Source organism: Ambystoma mexicanum, chromosome 11 (assembly GCF_040938575.1).
Source record: "Ambystoma mexicanum isolate Mex_15411 chromosome 11, UKY_AmexF1_1, whole genome shotgun sequence".
Taxonomy (NCBI): Eukaryota; Metazoa; Chordata; class Amphibia; order Caudata; family Ambystomatidae; genus Ambystoma; species Ambystoma mexicanum.
In genome coordinates, this window is record NC_090934.1 from 967,854,474 (window position 1) to 967,880,651 (window position 26,178).

General features: G+C 46.6%; 1 protein-coding gene across 2 annotated transcripts in view; it reads left to right on the plus strand.

Moving 5' to 3' along the window:
• The first annotated feature begins 13,543 nt into the window (after nucleotides 1–13,543).
• The window catches only part of GAL (galanin and GMAP prepropeptide), a 266,855-nt gene continuing 254,220 nt past the window's right edge, over nucleotides 13,544–26,178 (plus strand). For both annotated transcript variants that reach the window (XM_069624118.1, XM_069624117.1), the window contains exons 1-2: nucleotides 13,544–13,758; nucleotides 15,919–15,999. In XM_069624118.1, coding sequence (XP_069480219.1) covers nucleotides 13,663–13,758; nucleotides 15,919–15,999 — 177 coding nt within the window. In that variant the 5' untranslated portion in view covers nucleotides 13,544–13,662. The remainder of the gene's footprint in view (nucleotides 13,759–15,918; nucleotides 16,000–26,178) is intronic.

Sequence of the window (26,178 nt, forward strand, 5' to 3'; positions counted from 1 at the left end):
AATGTTGCGGCCGGTATGAACGGTGCTTGTATACCGGCACCATTCATACCGCAGCCCCAGGGTCGTAATGAGGCCCACTGACTTTAGATGGAAACCATTTACCGGGGCCATATGAAACCATTGTGTATTTAGGGCTCCCGGCACACATTAGCAGCAGCTACTTGGAAATGCAAAGGAAATCTGTCCAGATGCACGCAGTGGTTTTTCTGCATGGGAGGCGCATATCCAACACCAAACAACAGAGTGTTGTGACGAGTACTGGGGACGTGACTACGGCTGTGAAAGGGGCCGCCTACACAACGGACATAGCAGCAGGTAGGAAGTTGACTTGACCGCAGGGTTTCAACAGCAGCAATCAGAGAACGGTGAGAAAACCGTCTTACAATATAACGATCATTGCAACAGACAATGCCAATATGCAGAGTTACAATAATTTCTAACGAAAAACAGAAGCGTGACATGACTCCATTGAGATGGAAACATTCGGGACCAAAATTGACAAAGGACTCACAACCAAAGATCTCATTCTCAGTATGGTGGTAACAGGGAAAACGTGTTATTTTAAATACAGCTTGATTTGCTGTGAGTCGGGATGGATCACATGGTATATTTACTGTATGGGATATATGAGTAAATATTGGTTATTTACCACATTAAATAAATATTTAAAATATCACGTTTTACTGTTATGGTAATTAGTCGCTATGAGTCAGTCACAGAGGAATGAGGTGTGGTAGCTGAGGCCCATCATTATTAAGTTTGTCTTCTCCGCATTCGGGGCAGGCTAGCTTAGCGTCATCCATTAAGACATGATTTTCTGCAGCCTCCCGCTCTCAGTAATTTGACGGAGATGTCCAGCATTCATCCGATCAGAGAGATCCGGCGCCTATGCAAGTTTTTATAAAGCCAGGGAATAAAGAAAGTATTTGTTAATATTCATAGGGAGAGTTCCAGTAGATGCAGATCTGCCCAGAGTTCTGAGGGTAGACAATAATTTGCCAATCACAAATTACAAATCTTTACCATTGTGATGAAATGACTTCTGCCCTGCAGGAGGACAAGGATGAGTTATGGCTAAGCACCTACTCGGCCTCCACATTTCTATTCTAAAAAGCAAGAGTGAACACTTAACATAAAAAAGGCACAGTTAAGAGATATACCTCCTTCACCTTTTATGGTAATGTGGAACAAGGGAAGGCTACACTCTCAAGAAGTATGTGAATGTGAAACAGTAGCAACCACAACAGCAAAGTGCATGTGAGGGATCAGTAATGCGAGGCAGAAAACTGCTGATACTTTTCTCAGTATATGAAATTTTGTTTTAAACAGAAAATGCAAAGAAAACCTAACTAAGAGAATTCCCTAACTAGTCTAAAATCTAAGGGAAAATCTCCTAGCCTGCACAAAACTGGTCCTCACACTAAACAACAAAACAGTTCAAGCAAAGCATCAACATCATAAATAAAAGGTTACCAAATAACCAGTGTCTTTGAAGACTTCTACTTGTCCTGGGTATATCTCGTGCCTCAGGAATGTCCAAAGACAATTTCTCCCAATGAATAGTAAAGTCTTAAATGTTGCCCTTCCAATCTCAACAAAGAAAACAGCACCAATGGTAATCCTGGATAACCTTCTTCCACGATATAGTTGACAAAGTTCAAAACAAAAGTACCACTTCTGCTTCAACAACTGTCCTTTTTGTAACCTCTCCAGCGACTTGGATATAACTTGTCAGGATGCTTCTTCTAAGGGGTTGCTTTCTACTTGACAACTTCCTTCTGAGATTGCTACTGTGAAAGCAGGCTCCTTTGCTTCACAGTGTACTACTTAAGCAATATGCCCCGAGCAGGGAGGGCATTACCACTTCAGGTAATTCCCCGGGGCCCATAGTTATAGGCCCGAGCGAAGGCCCTGGGGCATTACCTGAAATGCTAATGCCTCCCATGCTCAGGGCTTATTTTAATGAATTCCCCGGCCCGTAAGACCAGGGTACTAAACGTATTTCTTTTCTGTTCCAAAACGCTCCAGCGTTTTGAACCAGAAAGAAAAAGTAAAAAAAATGGCTGACAGGAAAGGAAAAATGAAGTCTGTTTTCCATTTCCATAGCGGCAATTGAAAAGAAGTGTAAAATGGTAAATAAACACAAGGGCCACCATGGAAAGGAAGAAGGGACTACATGTAGTCCCTTCTTCCTTTCCATGAAGGCCTATCGCAGATCAGTAGCGGACGCGCTGGGGGGAGAAGTGATCCCAGTCCGTCCGCTCCTGAAATGGACAGTAACAAAGGTAAGTCGGGTTGGGAGCGTGGGGAGGGAATTCTGTGGATGGGGAGGGAAAGACTTACCTGATTCCCCGGCGAGAGGAGGCTCAGGTCCACTGGATTACCGTCTGTTAACGTCCGCATTCTGAACCTCCCCTTTGGCTGGGAGGCCGCCACACCGCTCTCGCCGGGTACTAATACTTCAACTACATTCCATATAAAGTCTTCTGACAATATTAGAGACAACCACAGTTTGACTGAGTCTGCTGCAACTTGAAAATTTAGGGATTTTTAGGCAACTTAGACCAGACTTTTCAACCTCTACAGGTAGGCAAGGCACTTGTTAGGGAAAATTCTCCAGAATGGCTAATTTCCCTTACGTGTTGAGTCCCTCAGCAGCTTTGCTGGATTTCTAGGGTTTTATTTTTTCAACTAGCAAGAGTGTGAGCCTTTTTTCCCACTCTTACATGTGTTTTGCTGTGTGTTGTACATTTTTTGCTTATGGACTATGGAGTCTCACCCGCTCCATAGGCATCATCTTTTTACTGTGTGTCACACAGCGCCTTTAGTGCAGTGACACAGGGTTGTCTTTTTAGACTTCCGACTTTAAACCTTTCTTCCAATAGAGTCCTGGAAGGGTTAATAGTTATCCCTTTTTGTCTAATTCTCATGGGACTGGTGGCAGTGGTATCTACCATTTTTATTCTACCACGGGCTATGAAAATAGCCTCGGTACCGGCTAAGGTGGCAGCCTAAAACTCTAACCCACTGGACCCCTTTTATTTTTAATTGGTTCCAGTCGAGTTTATTCGCCATTTCTTTTTGTAAAGGTCTTTCTCGTGTTTTACTCTGCATGCCAAACCAGGTTTGCTTCCTTTGTTCGCCGTCCTTTGGCAGGCTTCTGCACAGAAGCCCTCCTTAGGTGCCTGAGTGTCTGGGTGGACAGTATGTGAGGGAGGGGTTTGAGACCCCCTGCACAGGGTCTCCTTGGAGACCCAAGTCACATTCTAGTTTGATTGGCTAAGTGACTGTTCTGCCAGGAGAGCCACCCTGTTGTGTGATTGGCAGCCAGGCTGTGTGAATGTGGGATGTGGTGCATGAAAAGCCAGTCTCTGGGACTGAAAGGCAGAGTCGCCACTGGAACGAGAGAACCAACGAGAAGCTGAAGAAAGACAACTGCTGCAACTACTGGACATCCCGGTGAAGCCCTGCTGCAGGTCCGAATCGCCTGAAACTTCGACGACAGAGGAGTTCTGCAAAGAATCTTCTTCCCTTGAGCCTGGTGGGAACAACCAGCTCGCCAAACACCAAATGCTGGCCTCCCTCTCCTGGCGGAATTTGCTGTCCATCGCTGCAGTGAACCGGATAGCCAGGAAGAACAGAACCTGTTTGGGTTTTAAGGAGTGCACCTTTTATTCAATGTTTTGCTCTGCTGCTGGCTTCTTCCCTGGGCAGTGCAGGACCCTCCAGCCATCCTCCTTCTTGTCACCACGACTGAAGCTTCAGGAACAGGGAGCCTGCAGGAACTGCCAGGAACAACTACCTCAGCTACAGCATTCTTCTGCTTTTAAGGTACTGTGCAAATGCAGTCGTTCGTCCCGTCCGACCACGGTGAAAGTGCTTGAAATCTTTCACCTCTCCGAAGGCTTGTCTTTATCTTTTCCTTTGAATAACTTTTCCTCCGACCAACTTCGTTTTGAACTCTTGGCAAAGATTTAACCGCGAACTACTTTGAACTGTGTGATCCTCTGCAAAGCCTCTGAACCATTAACATTGGCCCAGGCCTATTGACTTGAATCCTAGTTGTAGTAGCACTTTATAGATTGCCCTGCCTATGACTTGTTAGTGCTGTTGATTTTTGATAACCTTGTCTTTCCTCCCCTTTTAAATTACTGGAGTGCCATTTTGGTCACACTTCGTTTTGAGCTTAGCTTGTCCAGAATTGATTGGGTGTTGTTATAGTGTATTAATAGATAGTGAACTGTTTTATAACTGATGGTGTAAATAAATATATATTATTTTACTCAGAAACCTTGAATCAGTGTTTGCTTGAATCATAGCAATTGTTTTCCTTTGTGTAACTTCTTGTACTGCTCACGCTACTCTTGAGATAAGTCTGGCTGCTCAGCCATCGCTACCACTTTACTGTGTAGTACAGGCTTGTACCAAAGGTGAAATTGTACTTACACTTGTAGTCTTAATTGTGTGTGGTGTTCCCAAAGGGTACTGCATATGATTCTGTCTAACAGCACTCTTCTTTCCTAGGCCACAGGAAAGGGCAGCCTCTTTGCCTCGTCTTTCTGTCTTACAGCTACCACTAGAATCTGTCTTGGCTTCCAGACTGCTTCTCTCTCTCTCTCTCAGCTTCACAGATTGTTGATCAGTTCTTTTAACAAGCACCCAGCTCCCCTGCCCAGCTTTATGCACACCTCCTTGTTTTCAGTAGTTGCCCCAAACCTGTATTGCCACATTTCCAGCCTTGGATAACCTTGTCACCCTTGTATCAGAGGACACTAGATTTACAACAGCTTCAACAACTTCAAAGCATCTGTGTTTAGGTTTAAATAGAGCTGGTTTCACCTTAGAATGGATCGGTCTACTGGTTTGGGAATGCTTGTTCTTCTTGTGACTTCAGCAACTTCTACAACTAGAAAGTGTTTGTTCTGAATGTTACAAGAATCGTGTTGCACTAGAGAAACAGAATTAGGTACACACAACCACTCTTTGATGATGAATTTAAACTTAAAGACTTGCGTTCCCTTTCATTTATATAGAGTTCTGTTTCAACGTGAATCGGGAATCACAATTACTTACACGCGACCTTCTCTTTGATGTAAGTTTTTCTTGTCACAATTCGGGAAAGTCAGGTGCTACCTTTCGAGTCATTGGATGTTAATGTTCTCCTGCTTAATAGGAGACAAGCAACCACTCTGGTAATGGTTATAGTATAACAATGGAAATTTAAAAGGCTTTTCTTCTACGTGAGCCCTTTAACTTGTGCTAGACACGCGCAGGATACAATTCCTTTGTTGTAAAGACGTCCCACATCAACAAACAACTAGGTCCCACTTCTATGCAAGTGTACATTTTGCTGGTTATAGTTAGCGGCAAGGCCTTTCTTGTGAATTGGAGTACGGAGCTTCACTCGCTGGCTCCACCTGGAAGGACTCTTAACTTCTCCCAGTCTCTTCCCATGCAGCCACAGCCAGACAGGGTTTGTGAGCACAGGACCAACTCAGAACCTGCAGGTGAAATCTGTTCTTCTCTCATTTTGGTGTCCCTCAAGTGGTCACACTTCCCTGTGAACTGATAGCCTCATGCTCTGCTTCTTCTTCTGCTACTACTGTCGACCTTCCAGCTCTTGCCCCATCTTCTTTCTACTGCTCCTTCCTGCTAAAGCTTTTTATGCCTCTCAGGAGGGGCAGTTGGCTTCAGGTGCAGGCCCTTAGTGTTAATTGCCTGACCCTGGTAAAGGCTGTTAGGCTTGCGTGCCTGTCCTTTACCTCTGCATGCCTCTTCAGCCCTCTTATTTGTCACAGTCCCTGGGGGATTTCTAGGACATGTAGTCTATTTTAAGGAATCTAGGTTTGTCCACTTTAACACTTTTAAGGGTGGTTTTAATTCCCTTAAAATTAAAAGAAGAGTAATTGTGGGGTTTTACCTCATTAGTGATAGATGAAAACACCTTCACCACTCCTAGTAGTGTACCCTTGGCATTGAGAAGCACATTTAAGTTTAGGGATAAAAAAACACGTATTCTTTTGATATAATAGATTTAGTAGTTTCAACCTTAGGTATTAGTACCTTATTTTTATCTGTAGGCTGAAAAGTATTAGAACAAAAACAAGCCATAACCTCTTCTGGAAGGGTAGTAAGAGTATCCTTCTCAGAGTAAAAATGCCATGTCTCACCCTGTGCAATCTCCCCAATACCCTGGGCCTTGTCTCCACTCATGTGATCCTGCCACAGTACAACACTACCGGAATCGGGATCAGAAAGCATCTGCCCTTTCCTGACCATCTTGTATGAGACTTTAGGCAGTGTTTTGTTGGGGGTCCACAGGTTTCTCTACATACAACAGTCCAAAATAAAGAATGTCCAATCAAGGTTCTATAAAAGAATATATATACATTAATTGAACACAACAAATGCCAAAATGCCTAAATAGAATACACTTCAAAGACCCACCCTGGTGGAATGAACACAGAATATGCAAGAGATGAAAGATGCAGCACACTGGGTTATGAGACATGCCTGAAAGGCATTTTAAAACCATGATGTCTTTGAAAGACATATGCTCTTGAAAACAAAAGGGATACCATTGACCTTGCAAGTCTCTAGGACCCAAAAATGTACCAGTGGGGACAATTAATAGTCAATTAATAAGTTTGCTGTTCCTGGCGGTTCAACAATGGTGAACCAGGCTTCTAGGTGCTACATGAACCATGCCAACAATGGCGAACCAGGCTTCGAGGTCCTGACCGATTTGTCTCGAATGCGGCAGTCACAGTATCCCAGGTGGCAAGCAGATGTTGAGTTGGGGTCAAATTGAAAGTTACTACGGTTCGAAGAGTAGCTTGAGTGATACAGATGGAGTTGGTCACCAGGTTTGGCAGTTGAGGTTCGATGCGTTGGAGCTGATGGCAGGGTGAGCCGGTTCGATGCTGTGCTCGCCATGGTCGGTTTGACTGTCAACTGGATTGGTGACAAAAAGGCTAGAGGTCTGAACAGCGGTTTGAGCACTGCAAGTGCAGCTATGCTTTTTTGTTCGAACTGAGGCAATGATGCACATCAGATGGCATGGTGTGGCAACAAATCTCCAGAGGGCCCTATTGAATCTAGTAGGGTCGAACTTTTTCGAATCATGGCTCACAATAGCTTGACGTCTATAATAGAGGCATCCTGGCCATCTTGGCTCTCAGGTGCTGCGAGTACCAATCTAACGGCTCATGGACAAGATTGATCCTCTCTTCTGGGCTCCCAAACATGGGGAAAGCCGGTACACGCACCTACAGAGGTCCTTCAGCATAATGAGGTCCTGGGCAGCAGTGTGGCTAGCAGAGCTGTAAGTCTTGCTCAAGCAGCAGGTCACCCCAATGTGCCCTGGATATGATCAGGGAGCAGAGCTTTCTTCTGCCTTAGATCACCTGTCTTTATCTCACAACCGGAGGACTTTGGAAAGGACTGCTCTCCGAGCAGGGTCCTACAAAGGCTTCTTGAAAGTCCAGACATGAATAATAGAACTAGCGGGATACCCCTTCTTTTAAAGGCAAAAGTTAATGGGTGATTGGACAAAAGCAAGCCTGCTTTAAGGGGTCCAATCCCTGTTCTTGAGACAAGTGGTCTTTGCCTTCTGACATCATATCCAAAGTGCTTTGTGTTGAAGAAAGTGGAGGAGAGAAGATAGCGAGAAACAAGATGGTGGAATCTTTCACCAGCTGTATGGGGCTCCCTCTGTTTACACTCACCACACCCCTTTCCCTTGTCAAGAGCATCAAAGACCCTATTGGCATGCAGCACCCTAGTGCCAGGCTAGTTCTTTTGGGATGGGTTTGGGCGTTGATTCCTGTTTCCTGGGCCAGCCCCTACTGGGAAGCTGACTCGCAGTAGAGAGGTGTTACCCAACCCCACAAAGGATCAAAGTTAGAGATATGGTTATCCAGTTTCCTGCCTTGTCACTTAGCCTGGCCAGGCTGTCTGACCAGAATAATCATAACGCTTCCGCAGCTGAGCTGGGCTCACAGTGCTGACATGTCTAGGAAATCAAACTGATGTGGTTGTAATAAGTATGAGAGATGCTAGTCATGGTGCCCTAAACTCAGGCATATTTAAAGTTTACAGCTACCAACAGGAAATCAACGCTCATAGTTATGTAGTTTGGGAACAGAGGTGCACATCTTAAATGCAGCCCCTGCGCTGCAATCACTGGGCTGTCACTGCAGATGTCAAATGGGCATCTGTGTCCTCTGAACCTGATCTGTGCCATTGGTGAGCAGGCACTGCAGATCAGGGTACTGATTCAGCATACAGGCGTACACTATGCTTTTGGCAAGGAGTTTATCGAAGAGAGATTGGGTTCACAGATCACCCTTTATTAAATGGAATTATCAGGCATAATTGTATTAATTAAAGGAATAGTGCGCTCTAAAATATTATTGGCTAAAAAGATGGCCCATAATCAAAAATATATCCAAAAAATATGTTTAAACAAAGTCCCTATGTAAAGTATTGAGCAAATTAAGCTCAAACTGAAAAATGTGAAGCATTAGAAGGGATCCATTATGTGAAATGAGTGCCTTCTATGCTTGCCCTTGCGGCACTAATGTAGCAAAAGCCAGCCAGCTGTAATAAACAAAAGCTACCACTGGGTGGACTTTGCTTCATTGGTGCCGTAGGCCGGAGACCAGGGACTGCAGGCCGGAAAGCTGCATCTGGAGCCCAAGAGACTCAACGCGGTTGTGTTTCCAAATGTCGCGTTGTGTTTCTGCCTGCAGCGGCTTTCACTTGAGTCTCCTGGGCTCCCCTGGGGAAGCCCAGGAGACTCAAAGTGAAAGCCGCTGCAGGCAGAAACACAACACAGGTTTGTTTGAGTTTTTAATCAAATTGTTTGCATTTTTATTGTTTAAATAAAAGACTATAATGAAAGTTGATTGTGCATTCTTTTATTTTGTATACGTTGTACTATTACAATGTGAGTTGATACTGTCATCAACTCACACCCCTCCTGAAGATTTAGCCTGCCCTACCACACAAGGCCGAAGGAGGAATACCTGTCTAACTGTGCCTCTTTCACCTTTATGATTGGCATCACTTAGTAGTAGTGTGGGGCTGACCAGGTGGTTTAGCCACTACTCATCCCTGTACTCTGGCAGAGCAGCAGTTATTTTGTCACAAATGTAAGATCCGTTAATTGGGTAATACATCCTCTTATTGCACCGTTTAGAAGTGGGAGGAATCAGGCACAGGCTCGGACTTGTCTATAGGGCAATAGGCCCATGGCCGAACCAAAAAACATAAAATGCTGGTGTGGGCCAGTTTTTTTAGTCAAAGTGGGCCACTTTTTGGGCCAATTTCGGACAGTTTGATGAGTTAACTCTCTGTGGCTAGTAGTTTTGGCCAGTGTTGCTGAATAAATATTCTTTAAAATGCACAATTTGCATCATATTTTTATCAAAAAAATCCACCTTGGGTACTATTCAAGCAGTGTCACAAAAGGAATGAATTATCATTTGGAACTGTGGGCAGGGATGTCATTTAGGGGTCACCAGAGGTCGCAAGAGCGACAGCTGCAGATTGGCCAGCGACCTCTGTCAATCTCTTGCAAACTCTGGCTCGCCCAATCAGTGGAGGGGGCGTAGCCACAGCTATCATCAAGCCGTGGGCCTCCATTTTGCACGTGGTTGCAGACTTGCGTGCGCGGCTCTCCTCCTGTCCTCCTATTTTTCCTGAAAACATGGTGAGAAGTCTCAGGTTGGGGTGGCTGTGTGGCTGAGTCTGACTGAGGTCAGGGGCGGGTGTGTGCGCTGCTGGGTGGGTTGATCCGGCGTGTGTGTGTGGTCGTTGCCTTCGCCTGCAGCCGCGGCACTGCCACATGCCCAGGCTAAGGTTGTGTATCAGTGTGTGTGCTCCACGTGTTATTCCCTGTTAGTTACACTGACCATCTATCTTTTAAAGGTTCCCTTACACTAGTGATTCTTAGTCTGGAAAAGAGTACTCAATGTCCACCAGCAAAAATGTTGTTACTGTTCGGCCATAAAGTTGGAGAGGGAGGGAGCTGCGGCATGAGCTGCTGTCCTACGCCTCCTACTCTCCTTGCCCTCACCTGGGCCCTGGAACTGAGCGAATACCGGTGCAGCGTGCGGCGGGAAGCGTTCGCCCAGCAGCTGCTAATGCCAGTATCTGCTCTCTCCTCCTCAGGTGGTCCTGCCATTGCTGAGCCCCGGTCCCCGGCCATGCCGTTCGCCTGCCGCTGCCGCTAGTCCAGCGCCAGCCACCATGCCCTGCACAGCAAGGCACCCAGAGTCACCCTGCTGCACCAGATACAGGCCAGCCAGCTGGAGACCCTGGGCAGGGCGCTGCTCAAGATCCCGCTGGAGCGACCCCGGGCGTCATGTATGTGGGGAACAGCCGGACAGGCCTCTTCATCTACCCCGAGGCAACAGCTACGACTTCGCCGCCACGGCCACCCCCATCTACAGCTTGGCCAGCCTTGGCTATGCCGCCGGCTCTGAGTCCTTCGGCTCAGGTGGCCTGGGGGGCTGCACTCACTGAACAGCGTGCCCACCAGCCCGGTGGTATTCCTGCACACTGCGCCCCCGCTTTCGCCTTTCCTCCACAACCACGGGCAGCAGGTGCTCTACTACCTGGACAGCGAGCAGGGGGGCTTCGGGCCAGGGAAGCTGCCCTCCCTGCCTTCTCCAGGTAAGGACCTGGTTGCTGGTTGTTCTGAGCTCGAAGGCAGGGCATGTTTTAAGGGATATGTGACATGTGGGCTGCTTTCAAAATGCTTGAGCTGTCAAGTTCTGATAATATTGTTATACGACACTTCATGCCGGATTCTGCTTGCTTGTAAGAACTTTACTAGTGTTGAATGTAATGTAACGATACTCAATGTATAAACTCTTGGCGGGGAGGGGTGAACAGTAGGCCTCGCTGGGCACTAGTGAGTCTGAATGAAGCTGTCTATGATATATTCCCATATATATTGTGTAATTTAAGAGTAGCAGGCACAAGAGAGGCCAATAAACACATCTACTTCCATAATCGATATACTCCCCCTAGGATTTAGAAGATTATCACTTGATTCTTCGAGAACAAACTGAGATTTTGAAAATCTGTGCGATGGGAAAGAGTTGGCTGAAATGCGCCCGAAGCAGGAAATCGGGCTTAGAATTGGAAAGGTCAGGTAACTGATTTGGCAGCGTGAGGCGCAGGGCTCCGTTCCCTGGCTCTCCGTGCGTGCCGCTGTGCGGGACCCTCGTGCCAGGAACAGTTCAGGCACAGCGTGTTCCTCCTAATCAAACATCCTTGAAAACTGAAATGGTGCCTGGGCTGCAGACTCCACAGCGAGCCCGGGTCACAGCAACTGGCTTTTTTAGGAGCAGCTTCGTTGGAGCTGCGCTCGCTGCTGTACCGGTCTACCTGGTGACAGGGGTAGAGAGGGGTGCTGCGGTGAAACTGCATTACACCGGCTGCGGCGGATGCCGGGACTTTCACAGGCATGTTATGCCGTGCCTAGATTTAAGATAACGTGCACATATTTCAGACAGCGCCTGGCAGACATGTCCAGAGATTTGCCAGAGGGAGCAGCTTATATGTGCAGAAAATGAAGTGAGGCACTTGCCAATGAACTAATCAAACCCATTTTAAATGTAGCTCTAGGTTCTGAAATATTCTGCCTCTCCCCTTTTTTCCTGGCTTTTCCCTATCCCCATACCCGCCTTTCCGGCCCCCTGTGCCCCAGAATGTGATTTCGCTCTGTAGTCCTGTTGAAATAACAGGGCGGACCCACATAAAGAGGGGATTTGGGTTCATACACTTCCCATGGCAGCATGGGCCTTGACACACTGCTACATATGATGATCCATTCTTGTATGAAATGTCTACAGTGATATCGTAACCATATCTGTCTTAGTGCACTGAGGGATAATGCTTTATGATGCCACTTCCTGTGATGTCACGTGGGGGCGTGGTTATATGACATAAATTCCTGTGATGTCGCACGGGGCGTGGTCAAACAACATCACTTCTGTGATGTCACTCTTTGGGGCGTGGCATTGTGATGTCACTTCCACTACCCCTGGCATTTTTTGATGAAATGACGTCCCTGACTGTGGGCCACTTCGGGGTGAGACTCTCGAATACTCTTTGTCCTTCTACTCCCAAGGCATTGAGTAGCATGGCCCGGCGCCTTGCCGCTGAGAACCCTGCTCCTCCTAGAGCCTCCACATATGTTGTGAATAGGGGTTGCCATTGTGGCCATGGGATGACCGGCCTACCTGGAGTTTGTAGAAAGGGTGGCGGTGGCGTTGCCCCTTGCATGATCCTCCGTGGGTTCTGGTGGTGATCCTCGTCGCCAATTTATGTTGTAAACTGCTTATAATGAAGACAGGAGTCGCGGGGCTTGTCTCACTGTGTTTATTCTCTCACAGGTTTCATGCAACACTGCACGCCAAGTGCGTGCCTCAATAACAAAGGCCAACGGGCCTAACGTGGCTGGGAGGCTGCAGCCGTAATGTCCGTGTCCATGGGTGTGGGTCGCGGGCCCCGTTCTCGGAGGAGCCGGCAGGACGCACCTTATCGCGTCCTCGGCTCTTCCCGTAATGCGCGCGGAGCGCGCGGGGGCAGAGCTACAGTTCGCAGCGAGATCTCGGGAGAGTGGGGGCTCTCGCGATATCTCTACACCGACCCTGATCAGTCATGAAGTGTTGTACAAAAACGTTATATTGTGATTATATAAAAAGCACGAGTAATCTCCCGGCTGCGTTCTCTGAGAACATATTGTGCAATGCACCCGTATACGTGACACGTAACACGCGAAGAACAAACCTTTATGCCAAAAGTACTCCATTGTTAAAAGTGCCCTGGCATTTATGCAGCTAGCTTATGACAACTATTTTAAGCCAATTACGCTGTGCAAATAAAGCTCTGTGCGCATGTTAGGCTGAGAACATATCGGATTAAAAGCAACACGAAGACACCCGAGACTCATTTTTAATAAAATATAGAATGAGAATGTATACGGGGCCAGAAATAAATGTGTTTTTAAAGAAGGTCAGAACATCGGGAATGACGGAATCATACGTTCTGCGCAGATGATGGGAATCTATTTTGGGTCCCACAAAAGGTAAAAGACAACAAGCCTGTCCGCCGAAGCAATGGGGGCCCTCTGATAGTAATCACTTGCGTGCCCTGGGCTTTCTATGGCCCAGTATGCAAAGGCTGGGCTATAAACAGCCATTTGTCTTCTGATTCTCAAACGCAAGAAGTGTTCAGGCTGCAGCGCAGAGAGGGTGGCGGGCGGATCCGAAGAGCCCCCACTTGCTGGTAGCCGCGCGTCCCCGACCCGGGCCCTAATCGCTGGTAATTACCCTGCCTGTTATCTATCTTCCACCTCCATATTGCTTCAAAGTACCTCTAACTGAATTGCTGTAATTTTGGCCCTTCCTAATGCGGTGACTTGTTCGGGGGAAATGATTCGATGACGTGCGCCTCCCTAACATGTCCCCCGGGAGAGGGGAGCCCTTCTCTTTTCAGGACGGGCAATAAATAGAGGTGCCGAGGCCGCTTCTCCCGCAGAGCTCCTCAGGCTGGGTGTGCAGGGCAACTAAGGCGTAACACGGAGAGCGTTGCAGAGGTTCCCGCCTGAGCGTCGGGGAGAAAGCAGCCCCTCCCGCGCCCTGCATGCCAGCTGCCCGCACCTGCCCCTGCACAGGCCTCCCTCCCCTCGAGACAGGACGGAAGACAAGTACCGAGGGAGCCACCACGCGCCATCCCAAGGTGACATTCCTTTCTTCCCTTGCTCAATCTCGGCAACTTTCGGTATTTTCTCCTCTGGGGTAGTTTGCAGTTATAAAGTTCGTCTTTCTCGTTAGACATCAAACAGCAGAGTCGTGCATGCGCCCCTTCACGTGACTGAATTCAGAGAGGCAGTTGCCCGGGCTCAGCCCTGGGACTTATTTTCTTAGACTTTGGCAACTTACTTATTAAATCCAATGCTGGTAATGGGCCGGAACGCAGCTCAGGCAAAAACTGTCTTGCCCGAGAACTGCCATTGCGCAACTGTGTGCAATGCAGTGGCGTCGCTAGGTGGGGGGGGCTGGGGCCCCCCTGTGAAACCCTGTGCCCCCCCCTTTTGCCCCCGAAACCGAGCAGTGACCATGTTCTCCCCCTACTTTTGTCTGTGCCCCCCTACTTTGTGCCCCTCCTAAATTTGAATCCTGGCGACGCCACTGGTGCAATGAGGCTGCATACAGAAACTACTGAAGCCTCAAATACAGTTCTGTAGCTGTTCAAACTGTTATATATGTCCTGTCATTTACAGACATCTCTTTATTAGGGTGAATATTGTGACCCATCAAAACAGAAGAGTCCATTATTCACTTGAAAGATGTTCTTACTGAATAACTCTAATATAAGACATGTTTAACATTTAAAATTGCGAACATTATGTTGTTCCCATAATGCTCTTTGCTTTTATACAAATTGCCAGGATTGGGTTTGTTGTGCAACCTGGCCGGGGGCCATGCCCCTTGGCCGTGCCCCCTCCTTCCCAAAGCCCCGCCCCTCTGAAGAAGGGAGGGTTCCCCAATAAATGTTTTCCATTTCCGGCACTTATTAAATCTCATTCAGCTGTTGTCCCACAACCAGCAACAACAGTGTGCACTGGCCACATTCTCTTCACCCTGTGTCGGGCATCGTTATTCATGAACTCTTGATGACCCACATAGACAGCATAGTGGTAGTTATTCATTTTCATTGATAATGATTGGGAAGGTGGCATTGCTGGGTGCTTGTGCTGGCCACGCCCACACACTTCTGCAGTCCTCCTGCATAACATTGGAGCTCTTCCACTATTGCAATGCGCAGCAACACTACGACATTACCGTGGGTTGGCAGCCAGAGGACAGTCTCCAGCCAGCAGCACCCACACAGTGGAAAGGCCACTGCCTCAGAGCCGTGCCTTTCATGAATGTCAGCCTATACACAAAGGCTTCACTGCAATGTTTGACAGACACGTTTAACAGTTCAGCAGTCATTTTTCCTGCATTTGTCAAGCGATTAAACTTAGTAGGAAAGCAGGTTTGCTTGTTTTTCTGTGGATAGATGGTCAACATGTTCCAATTGCCACCTATACAATCCGAGCAAAATGTTAACAATGATGATAGTGTTTAAAGAAGCACTTAAACATGTGTCTTAAACTAGCCTGCTATTCGGTATCTGTAAATTGCACATTTGTCATGGCAAGTGCAAGCAAACACCCGAAACAGCCAGTGAGAGTTGCAAGGTCAAACCTTAATATGCAGACACTGTGGGGGAACAAACAATCATGGGTCTTGGCAGCAGTGGGCTGGCAGTTGCCCGCCCGATGTGTCGCCCGTGGGCAAGAAAATATTGGGGCTCTGGCACTTTTTTACAAATAAGCACTGCAGGGAAGTGCTCGAATGCAGCAAATACCTCCACATGCTGTCTGCGTGATTCCCTTGGCATATTTATTTCTCAACACTGTCAACTTCCGATGGGTGCCTTTCCTCTCCTGGATGTGCGTGGTACCTCTTGGACATGGCCTGCACTTGCCCCGCCACCCCCAACCCGCTGCCCCCCCTGACTCTTGCACTGATCCGAATGAATCACGATCGCCTTCCTTCTTGGGGCACCAGACTGTTATTTTGCATTGCTGTTGGTGCTGCATAAATGAAAAATAAATTAAATAAATAAATAAAGCCAGCTGGAAGCAATACCTCTGTACACAGTGCTAGCCGTGATATGTATCTGCTTAGAGACCACTCTCGGGGAGTCATCATCTCAAAAATGCCCTGCCTCCCGAGTGCCTTGAAGTCCCGCTTCTCCTGTGCAGCAAGGAGGAAACGATTTGCCACACTAGATAGCTCAGGAAACTACCAAGGGAAGAGGCAAATGTGCTGTTGGTGTGTTTTTCAGATGCAGAGGTGCGCCAGCGTCGTATTCGTCTCACTCATTGTCTGCGCCAGCGTCTCCCACACGTTTGGGCTGGTTCTGTCGGTAAGCTGAGCTCTATTTTTCCATATACTATGTGCGGGTGCTTGACTGTGGAATTTGAAAGGTGAGGGTCTCCCTCCTGCTGTTTTAATCATACACTTTTATGAAACGTCCGATCCGCGCATTGTGAGACATTAATGTGAAAGCCCAAGTAGGACACATGTGCATGGAACGGTTTTAGTTAATGCTGACACGTTCGCAGAGTTCACCTGTAATAGGGTGGTCTGAGCTCATGAAACCAGGTCACAGGATATTGGACGAGAACAGGCATAGGCACCAATGGTCACTTGGCCTTGTCCCTGAGTCTGGGCTCTGTAGGGACAAGCTTGTCCCGGCAGAGTATTAAGACCCAGGTCACATAGAAGGTCAGGGATAAACAGTCTTTCCATGTGCGTTTGCAGTAAGCACTGCACGATTCAGAATGCGTCCACCTAGTCATCTCTGCTTATCATGGACTGTCAATGACTGTTCTCCCGCATCCTATTGCTCCTGTTGCCACATACTACGGTCTTCCAAAGGGCGTTCATCCACCGCAGCGCTTCAAAGGCACACTAATGGCATTAGGCGCTATACACATATCAAATACCATGACATAACTCCTTTGGCTGCAATTGGAAGAGAGTAGGTTATGTTTGAATCTCCCACCAAGATTGTACCTGCTCTCTTTTCATTTGCATGGAGGAATCTGGTACGGGACTGAGCTGTCAGTGTTACCATGCCTCACACTAGGACAGTCAATCTCATGGGACCTGGCTATGTACAATAGCACACTGACGGGGGGGGGGGGGACGAGGGGGCCGGTGGGCATGGACTCCTCCGGTCTGGACCAAGCAATATGCAATGGCATGCTACATTACCGCTCTGCCCCCCGCCGTGGTCCAAAACAACGGCATCACCCTGGATGTGTCTGAAAGGCTCAGAAAGCGCGCAAAGTGCTTCCTTCAGCTACTAAAAATCAGGTTGGAGCTCATTTATGCTCTTCAGCAATCAACCTTTAAATGCTTACAATAAAAGAGGCACCCAAGTAAGTCACGTTTACTGATTGTGCTCAAAGGAATTTTGACTAATTATTAGGTAAGAAGTCGTGTTGAATTGTTCAAACATGGTATCCATTATTTAAAAATTGTAATCAGCAGAGACTCAAAAAATCGATGAATGTATTGATTTTAATCAATCCGAACTTGTTGTGCTATTTTATTCATATCCTGTTTAATGGAAGGAACTCCTGTGACCCAAATAAAGTGGAAATATTAATATTGATACTTACCTTTCGAAAACACGTGCAGACTATGATTTTAATGAATTAAATAAATGACAGAGAATGCTGTAATGACGAAAATGTTATAACGAAAAAGAACACATTTTTTGTTTTGAGGGGCCACACAAAACCCCAATTTCCCTATGTTTTTAAACCCACCCTAACCCCCCACTCATTTTAACCCCTACCCCAACCCCTTATGCATTTTAAACAAAAAAATCGTTATTTTGTGGTTATAACATGTTGTTACTACAGCCTTCTCTGCAATGCAATGCGCTAGCCTCACTGCATGGCATGTAGAGTATACAGTTAGCAGGCTGATTGGGAGAGAAACGCTATCACAGTATGTCATTTGCTTTCTGGTAAATGTTCTATTACCCATATGAGCCCAGCAGCAGGCTAACTGCCTGGCTCACAAAGCGTCGCCAATGGGACTGAGCCATGCTAAAACACTTTTGTAAATGTTATTACGGGTCTACGAAGACAGTAAACTGCAGTTGTGGGGAGGAGTGGGTGGGTCTTAAATGATTTTCCGTGGAAATTTGGATGACAATATATGCCATCAGCACTGGTGAGAAATGTATTAACTTTGTACATACGAATGTGATTTGGGTGAAGATCATAGCAGTACTCTTCCTCAAAGGAAAGAAGTGCCAATAGGTTGTTTTACCTCATGTATTCTAACATATATGTTTGATTAAACAGTAAATATGGTTTAAATGGGGACATCTTGTTTTTTGCTAATTGCCACTGGCCCCAATAAGCACTGGTAGGATTGCCCCTCATTTCTGCCCAAGGAAAATTAGAGCATTAATCTCATTCTAGAAGTTACACACAATTTTCAACTCCCCCCAAGAGCAAGAAGAACCTTGCCAGGGTCCCCGAAGGGAGAAGAAAGCCATTAGGTGACCCCTTCAATGACCCGTTTCACCTCACTACGCAAAGTTCTTCCGCTATCTGTCACAATGTAGATACGAGGGATAAGCTGCACTGTTTGAATGGTCTAACAGTGATCTCACCTCATGTCCCTCGGCTACCTATGCCGCTCAGAAATGATGGCACTGTTCCCTCTGCCCCTGCTATACAGAATTACAAGAACTTCAATGATATTGTTTGCTCTCATCTCCAGCCCATCTCGCCACACCTGAGCTACTAAACCATCCAGTGAGGGCATTGTTAAAGAACCTTCTCTGGCTAATACTGGGACGGCCGGCAAGATAGACCCGGCCGTCAGATTTGTCTTGGAAGCAAGACAACAGAGAGCAACAGAGCTTCACATTCTAATTCCATGGTTAGAGTCTGGTCGCAGGTAGTAAGCGTGTAGTAAAAGATTCATTACTTAATTACTGAGCCCAACCATTCCTGACCATTTGCTAGCCTAAGTTTTATAATGTATGTCCTTTGATCGGGTTTCTGTGGCCCAGTTTCAAGACTTTCTAGACTTTAATCATCTCCAGGAGTCTTCTCTGGCACAGCAGGTGGGACTCAGTCAGTCCTTGTCTCCTTCGTAGCTGACCCCTGTTTGGTGGGGGATGGTGTCTGTACCCTGATTCCGTTAGGTCTCTCAGAAGCAATTGCCACTTCTAAGCTGGCTTAAACCAGCCGTTTTATGGCAGGTCAGGTTCCCGGATCTTCATATCTCCATGCGGAATAGTACATCTAAAGGGATTATACAATTACTGCGACCACCTTAAATACTGTCTCCTTCGTAGATGACCCCTGCTTGGTGGAGGATCGTCATATCTCCATGTGAAATGGTAAATCTAAAGGGATTATACAATTACTGCGACCACCTTAAATACTGTCTCCTTCGTAGATGACCCCTGCTTGGTGGAGGATCGTCATATCTCCATGTGGAATGGTAAATCTAAAGGGATTATACAATTACTGCGACCACCTTAAATACTGTCTCCTTCGTAGATGACCCCTGCTTGGTGGAGGATCTTCATATCTCCATGTGGAATAGTAAATCTAAAGGGATTATACAATTACTGCGACCACCTTAAATACTGTCTCCTTCGTAGATGACCCCTGCTTGGTGGTGGATCGTCATATCTCCATGTGAAATGGTAAATCTAAAGGGATTATACAATTACTGCGACCACTTTAAATACTGTCTCCTTCGTAGATGACCCCTGCTTGGTGGAGGATCGTCATATCTCCATGTGAAATGGTAAATCTAAAGGGATTATACAATTACTGCGACCACCTTAAATACTGTCTCCTTCGTAGATGACCCCTGCTTGGTGGAGGATCGTCATATCTCCATGTGAAATGGTAAATCTAAAGGGATTATACAATTACTGCGACCACCTTAAATACTGTCTCCTTCGTAGATGACCCCTGCTTGGTGGAGGATCGTCATATCACCATGTGGAATGGTAAATCTAAAGGGATTGTACAATTACTGCGACCACCTTAAATACTGTCTCCTTCGTAGATGACCCCTGCTTGGTGGAGGATCGTCATATCTCCATGTGAAATGGTAAATCTAAAGGGATTGTACAATTACTGCGAGTATTTTACTGCGACCACCTTAAATGCCGACTTTTTTTTTTATTTTGACCCCTTTTACACCCCATATATACGTGGGGTGGAGGGGTATAGTATAACATGGATGCAGGGGTGAAAAGGGGGTCGAAATAATAAAAAGTCTGCATGTTAGGTGGTCACAGTAATCACATAGTTCCAATCTAGACAGTTGCCCTCCTTCGCTGTTTCTCTTCTGACTATTTATTACCCTCTTCCTTGTGGAGTTCTCACGGGCTCCCTTCGTTGCCAATTCTCTTTACTTGCACCCAGTGGCTTCTTTAGTGCCGATGGTGTGCAGGCCCCCGGCTTTCAGCAGATGTGGATCTGGCGTTATCTTGAATCTTTGGTCTTGAATATCTGGACGTAATGCAGCCAACTAAAAGGACCACAAATGAACTCAAGCAATGCCTTCGGGCAACCACAAGGAGCTCAAAACAATGCTCCCCGGCTCCCACCTTTCAGTATCTATACATTTCCTGCATCTAGCATTAAACATGCAGATCGATTCATTGACATATAACTTCCCGTGACTCCTCAGTTTATTATTGTGTGAAGGCCTGTAGTGTTTTTTTGGTTCCATGTAATAATGTCGCCACAAAAATCTCGTCATGCAAAAATATCGCCGAAAAATGGCCGTTTTTGTGGCGACATTATTGCATGGAACATGCGGGGGACACCCCCGCAACCCCCAAACTTTTTTTTTCTTTTAAAACATTTTTTTTTTTGCCCCTGTCCCCATATATATGGTCACCCATATAATATCGCCGCAACCTTTTCCCGGCGATATTATTTACGGCGACCATATATATGGGGATAATATTACCTGATGCCGTTTTATTATAGCCCAAAGCTGCCATTGTGTTGTTGCACAGCACTGTATCGTTCGTAATACCCTTGCTGTGGCAGTTGGATTGACCAGTCTACTGTCTGGATACTTGGTACCTTGGATGTGTATTGTCTGTATATGGTGACTTGCAGGTGTATGGTGCGGTCAGAGCAGATCACCAAACTGGCATTGTCAGGTTGCTGCTGTGGCTATATTGCGCTACGGCACAGTGTGCGGTGACCGGCCACATGCAGATTAGGCCTCTGGCCCCTTTGTGAAAGGGTGACGTCTGAGATGGCAGGGTTGAAGCTATCAGTATTTATGTGTACATAGGGGTGGTGCTGGGTGATGTTAGAGATATGATATGATGGGTTATTCATAACGCGCTTAATACCCAGAGGTTTCTAACCACGGAGCCGGGGATCGAACCTGTGGTGCTCCGTGTAGTCTTGCTTCCAAAGCGAGCACATTGCCCCTGGGCTATCCTCCCGAGAGATGTTCTCCGCACATGGTACTGAATAGTAGTTCCCAGGAATTCAAATAATTTGTGCTGACCAGTGCGCTCCCTACATAAAGCACACCAGATAGGTACTCAGGACACAAGGATTGAATGCATTATTGAAGTGTTACTGTAGAGGGTATTGTGCTAGTTCACCGAGTGCCACTGTGTAGGTGTGTGGGCTATAAGAGTATAACTTTACAGAGAAGTGTTGGTGTTAGAAAAGCTCCACAGGACTATGTGCTGCGTGTATGAGGGACCTACATAGTGGCTAGATGTGCTGCTTTGTATGTGTTTTAGGGATGTTACTGGACATGTTCGTGTATTGTGAGAGTGTTGCTGCATAGGAAGTGTAATTTCTAGCACAATTACTGTGCACCGTAAGACATGAATGACAACTTGTTATGTTAATATTCTTTTGTACCACCCCAGTACTAGTATCAGTGCATGTTGATTGGCCGCTATGAAGGCCTTCTCATCCTATGAGCTATTTAATACAGAGTCTGAAGCAGAGTGGCCAACATAGTGTTATTTGATTGGTGTGGCTCAGTCTCTAGGCAAAGGTGGCCTGATACTGAGCCAGTCAGCTATCGGTGAAAGCTATGCTTTAATTTTCCTGCTGGCAAAATCTAAGTGCACCTATCTGATGGTTGCCAATATAAACCAAAGGATAGCAATTGGGAGGCAATTTGGGACATAGATGACTATGCATTATCACCACCATGCTTGAATCCAACTTAGTATTTACTACGAACAAAAAGACTGTGCATACTAAAGGAAGTATGCTGATGTTATCTGTGTCTTACCCTACATTTGGGCATGTAATGTACATGTCAACTGCATGTTAGCCATAGAGGCATGTGTCCTGCATGTAACACACAGCAGAGCCCTCAACTGCAGACAGTTGCCTTGGGGATTGACAGGCTTCTTCACCCGCGCCCTCTCTCGTGATGCAACCCATAGAATATAACTGAGTCCCATGACACATTCTCTGCAGCTGTCACATAGCCTCTGATACTGCACTCTTCCTTATGCCTTTGCAGTATGCGCTGCATGACTAAAACAATTGCTTTAGACCTAGTTATTCTCTGCTTATCACCAGTTCGACAATTTCCCCCCTTTTTTGGGCAAACTCATGGAGAAGCTGGTCATCTCTCAACTGACCCTCCACACCGAAATCGCCGGCTGCCTCCATGCCAACCAGTCCGGTTTAGGGGCAGCTAGAGGCATGGAAACTGCTCTCAAGAACACCTGTGAAGACCTACTCCCTAACCTGGATTCTAATACTCCCTTTGACCTGATCCTCCTCGATCTTTCTTATGCTTTTGACACAGTCAACCACTCCATCCTCATAAACCGTCTAAATTATACCCTAGGCATCACGGACAGGGCACTGGCATATCTGACCTCCTTCCTCAAACAAATCTTCCCAAGTGCAAATGGGTCCTTTCCTCTCCTCCATCTCACTCTCTACCTGTGGTGTCCCTCGGGGCTCTATCCTATCACCATGGCTCTTCAACATCTATCTGGCCCCTCTGGCCCCTCTGGCCCACCTGATCTCCACTTTCTCCCCTTATTTCCAGTGTTACGCAGACGACACACAGCTCGCTTTCAAGCTACCTTCCTCTACCTCCTCCCTCATACCTGACTGCCTGACTGCTATTCAGGCATGGTGCTCTGCCAATGATCTCTGCCTGAATGCCACTAAAACATAGATATTTCTCATCAGGACGCCTGCTTCTTGTCCTCCCCCTCTCTATGGCCAGTCCCCCTGGGTCTTTTCCCCTCACTCCTCTCTCTCCTTATCTCCTCACATCATGGACCTTGCCAAAAAGTCCAATTTCCAGTTGCATCTCCTCAGGGACATTCTACCTTTCCTCACCTTCCCCCAGAAGCTCAACGTCTCCATAGCCCTGGTTCTCTCTAGGCTGGACTACTTAAATAACCTCTACCTTAACCAGCCTCTTTCCTCCTTTCGCCCCCTTCAACTAATCAAGAATAGGACTGCAAGACTTATCCTTGGCCTCAAGCCGAGGGGCCACATCTTTCCAGCCCTAAAATCTCTACACTGGCTCCCGGTGACCGCAATGATCAAATTCAAGACCCGCTGCATCATCCACAAGGCTGTCTGGGGCCGTGGACCTCTTTCCATCCATCTTTCCCTCCATAAATACCTCATGGCCAGAGTCGTTCAGTCTTCTGGCTCCAACTCTCTGTAGATGAAACAATTCTCGAAGCAGAGAGTGGGAAGTAGATCCCTTTCCTCGACTGGCTCCTCCCTCTGGAATGGCCTCCTCCCCCCTCAGACATGAGCAGGATCTTCTTACGATCTGGAATCTTCTCAAGACTTTCCTTTCCTGCCCCCCCCACCCCATGCTAACTCTCCATTTGCCACTGCAACTGGGGCCTGGTCCCTTCAGAGTCATACAGGGAGCAAACCACCCCCTACCAATCATTCCAGCATTCCTTCTCAGTACTTGCCCTCCGGCCCCTTTCCCGGACTAGCCCAACTGGACCATACTGTCCAGCGCACTGTTCCTCCCCTTGCCACCGCTCCCCTGACACTTGCCACCTTGGCCGCCCAGCTCTTGCCTGGGACCAAACCCTTGGGGGCACCCCACCTCTGCACTTCTCCCTCACACCCCTCCCTTGCACTTACCACCTTTTCATGCACTTGTACGACAAGATTGTCACAAGGCCAATATAACCGTTTTTGTTGTTTTACTTTTTGATTCACAAGTCCCAGCTGCCCCCCATCTTGCCTTGTGGCACCAGGAAACACCTGTGTATGGGAGCCATACAATTGTCAAATAAATAAAATACACGTGTGCATGCATTGTACCACTGTTTCCATTCACATGTCTGGTCTGCTCAGACTATGGTCTTCCAAAGGGGGTTCATCCACCACAGCTCTTCAAGGCCATACCAACGGCAGAAGGCACTATACAAATATGAAATAGCATAACATAACATCTAATCACACCTTGCATTGGTATTAGCCTTGCACCAGCTTAATAAGGAGAAGAGGGTCGGTCCTAGGCTCTAGCAATACCAGGGGGAGAGGAAATACTCTCCTACTCATGTCATAAGCCCCAAATGGAAAGGTTCCAATGGTGGGATAGTAGGGTGGGACTATTGACACCCTGAGATGAGGATGGGCTTTGATCTGTGCAGGGATGTCATTTCACCAAAATGCCTGGGGCCTCAAAGTGACATCACATGACCCTAGACCTCTGACATCACAGGAAGTGATGTTGTTTCACCCTGCCTCAAGTGAAATCACAGGAAGTCATGACACACAACCTTTCACCCCGTGAAAAAACAGGAAGTGCCATCACATAGCATTGTTCCTCAGTACACTAAGAAAAATATGGTTACAATATCACTGTAATATGATATACATTTCATACAAAAATGGATCACCATATGTAGCATCAATAAGAATGTGTATAGGCCCATAATACGAAATGACTGTGTCACGGTCATCTCGAGGTTCCGGACAAGGCAATACAAGCTGCTCCTGCTTGGTGTTGGTGTGCTTCTGCAGTCCTGTGCCACAGGGTGCAGAAACCTGGCATAGAAGAACGTGGAAACACGTGGTCACGGTGCACAATTACACTTAAGCTAATGCAACGTGCACCTAAGGAAAAAAAAGGCAAAGCAGCATGCGACAAAAGCAACAGCAAATCGTGACTTTCTGTCTTGCACTGACTTTGTCATCTCAAACGCCTGTCAACACCGAAGACACCGCTGAATCTGATCGTCTCTGCCCTCTTCAATAAGCCGACACAGGCTTTCTGATGTGGATGTGGAGGCGAGCATCAGGCGTTTCCACACCTGCACCTTTATAGTTTATAATTCTCTGTGGGTAAATAATAAAGCCTACGTCCTGTTATTTTCCATAATTCCTGTTTCAGTGTAATACGTGTAGGTCAGCCAATTGCCTCGTGCTGTTCCACATCTCGTGTGCCATAGTTATTTACTGTGTAGGAGAAGCAACTCAAAGTGCCATTGGAGCCATGTTCTGTCTGTGCTAGTGGGAATGGGCGACGCGGGCAGGTTAGAAAATGAACATGTTATGACGCGATGCGGGTACACGAGCACCACAAAGTACTGGGAGACGTGTGACAGACTTTCATACACTGGGGAAATAATTAGCACAGATTTCAACGTTCTTGGTTAAAAAAAAAAACACAAACGCACACTGGCTGTCACGCATGAGTTGGCATGTCAGATGTGTAGTTTAGGTTACATTTCATCCCTTTTCGGAATGGGAGTAACAATCATAAAGCCAGGAAAGTGTTCTGTTTTAGGCATGCAACTTTTCTAAATGATTGGCTGTTTTTCAAAACCATTATCCTATTAATACCAAGCATTACATGCAACAACAAAAATGCTGGAAGACGAGTACAGTCTACCGGGCACTCATATCCCTTTTATAGGAAACGTTTTGCAATGCTGCTATTCTAACAAGTGATGCAAACAAAAAAAAAACATTATCCGTCCCAGAATTCAAGAAAGATAAGATGATAGTCTAAATTCACTCAGTCAATTAAATTGCTTGCTTGCTACACTAACATCTGCGCAGGACATCTTTTCACAGGTCCGAAACCCAAACAGCGTCCACGCGACTGTTCAACTTCTGAGATAGGCACACAGATCAATATGAACTATTAGTACAGGGCTAAGAAGTGCTAAACTTGATTTTCATTGAGAGGACAATAAACACAATATTACATAAATTGCGTTGTGCAAATCGTGGGATTAGAATCTATATTGGTGATCAGTATTAAACAATATGAACATAGATTTAAAGTTCAAGTGTATTCCTGGAACACCCCCTGGAGATCCAATACAAGCCCTCAAGAGTGGCGCAAACCAAAGTTTCACACAGGCATTTTTTTCAAAGTTAGCATTGAACAATCCCCCCACGTCCAGCTTTGAACATTTAGGGCCCGATTCATGGAGTTCTTTGCGCAGAAAATAAAGTACTTGCGCACACAACTGCATGCAAATCCGCCTTTCTCGATTCATGGAATTGAATGCGCAGTACTTTTCCTTGACTTG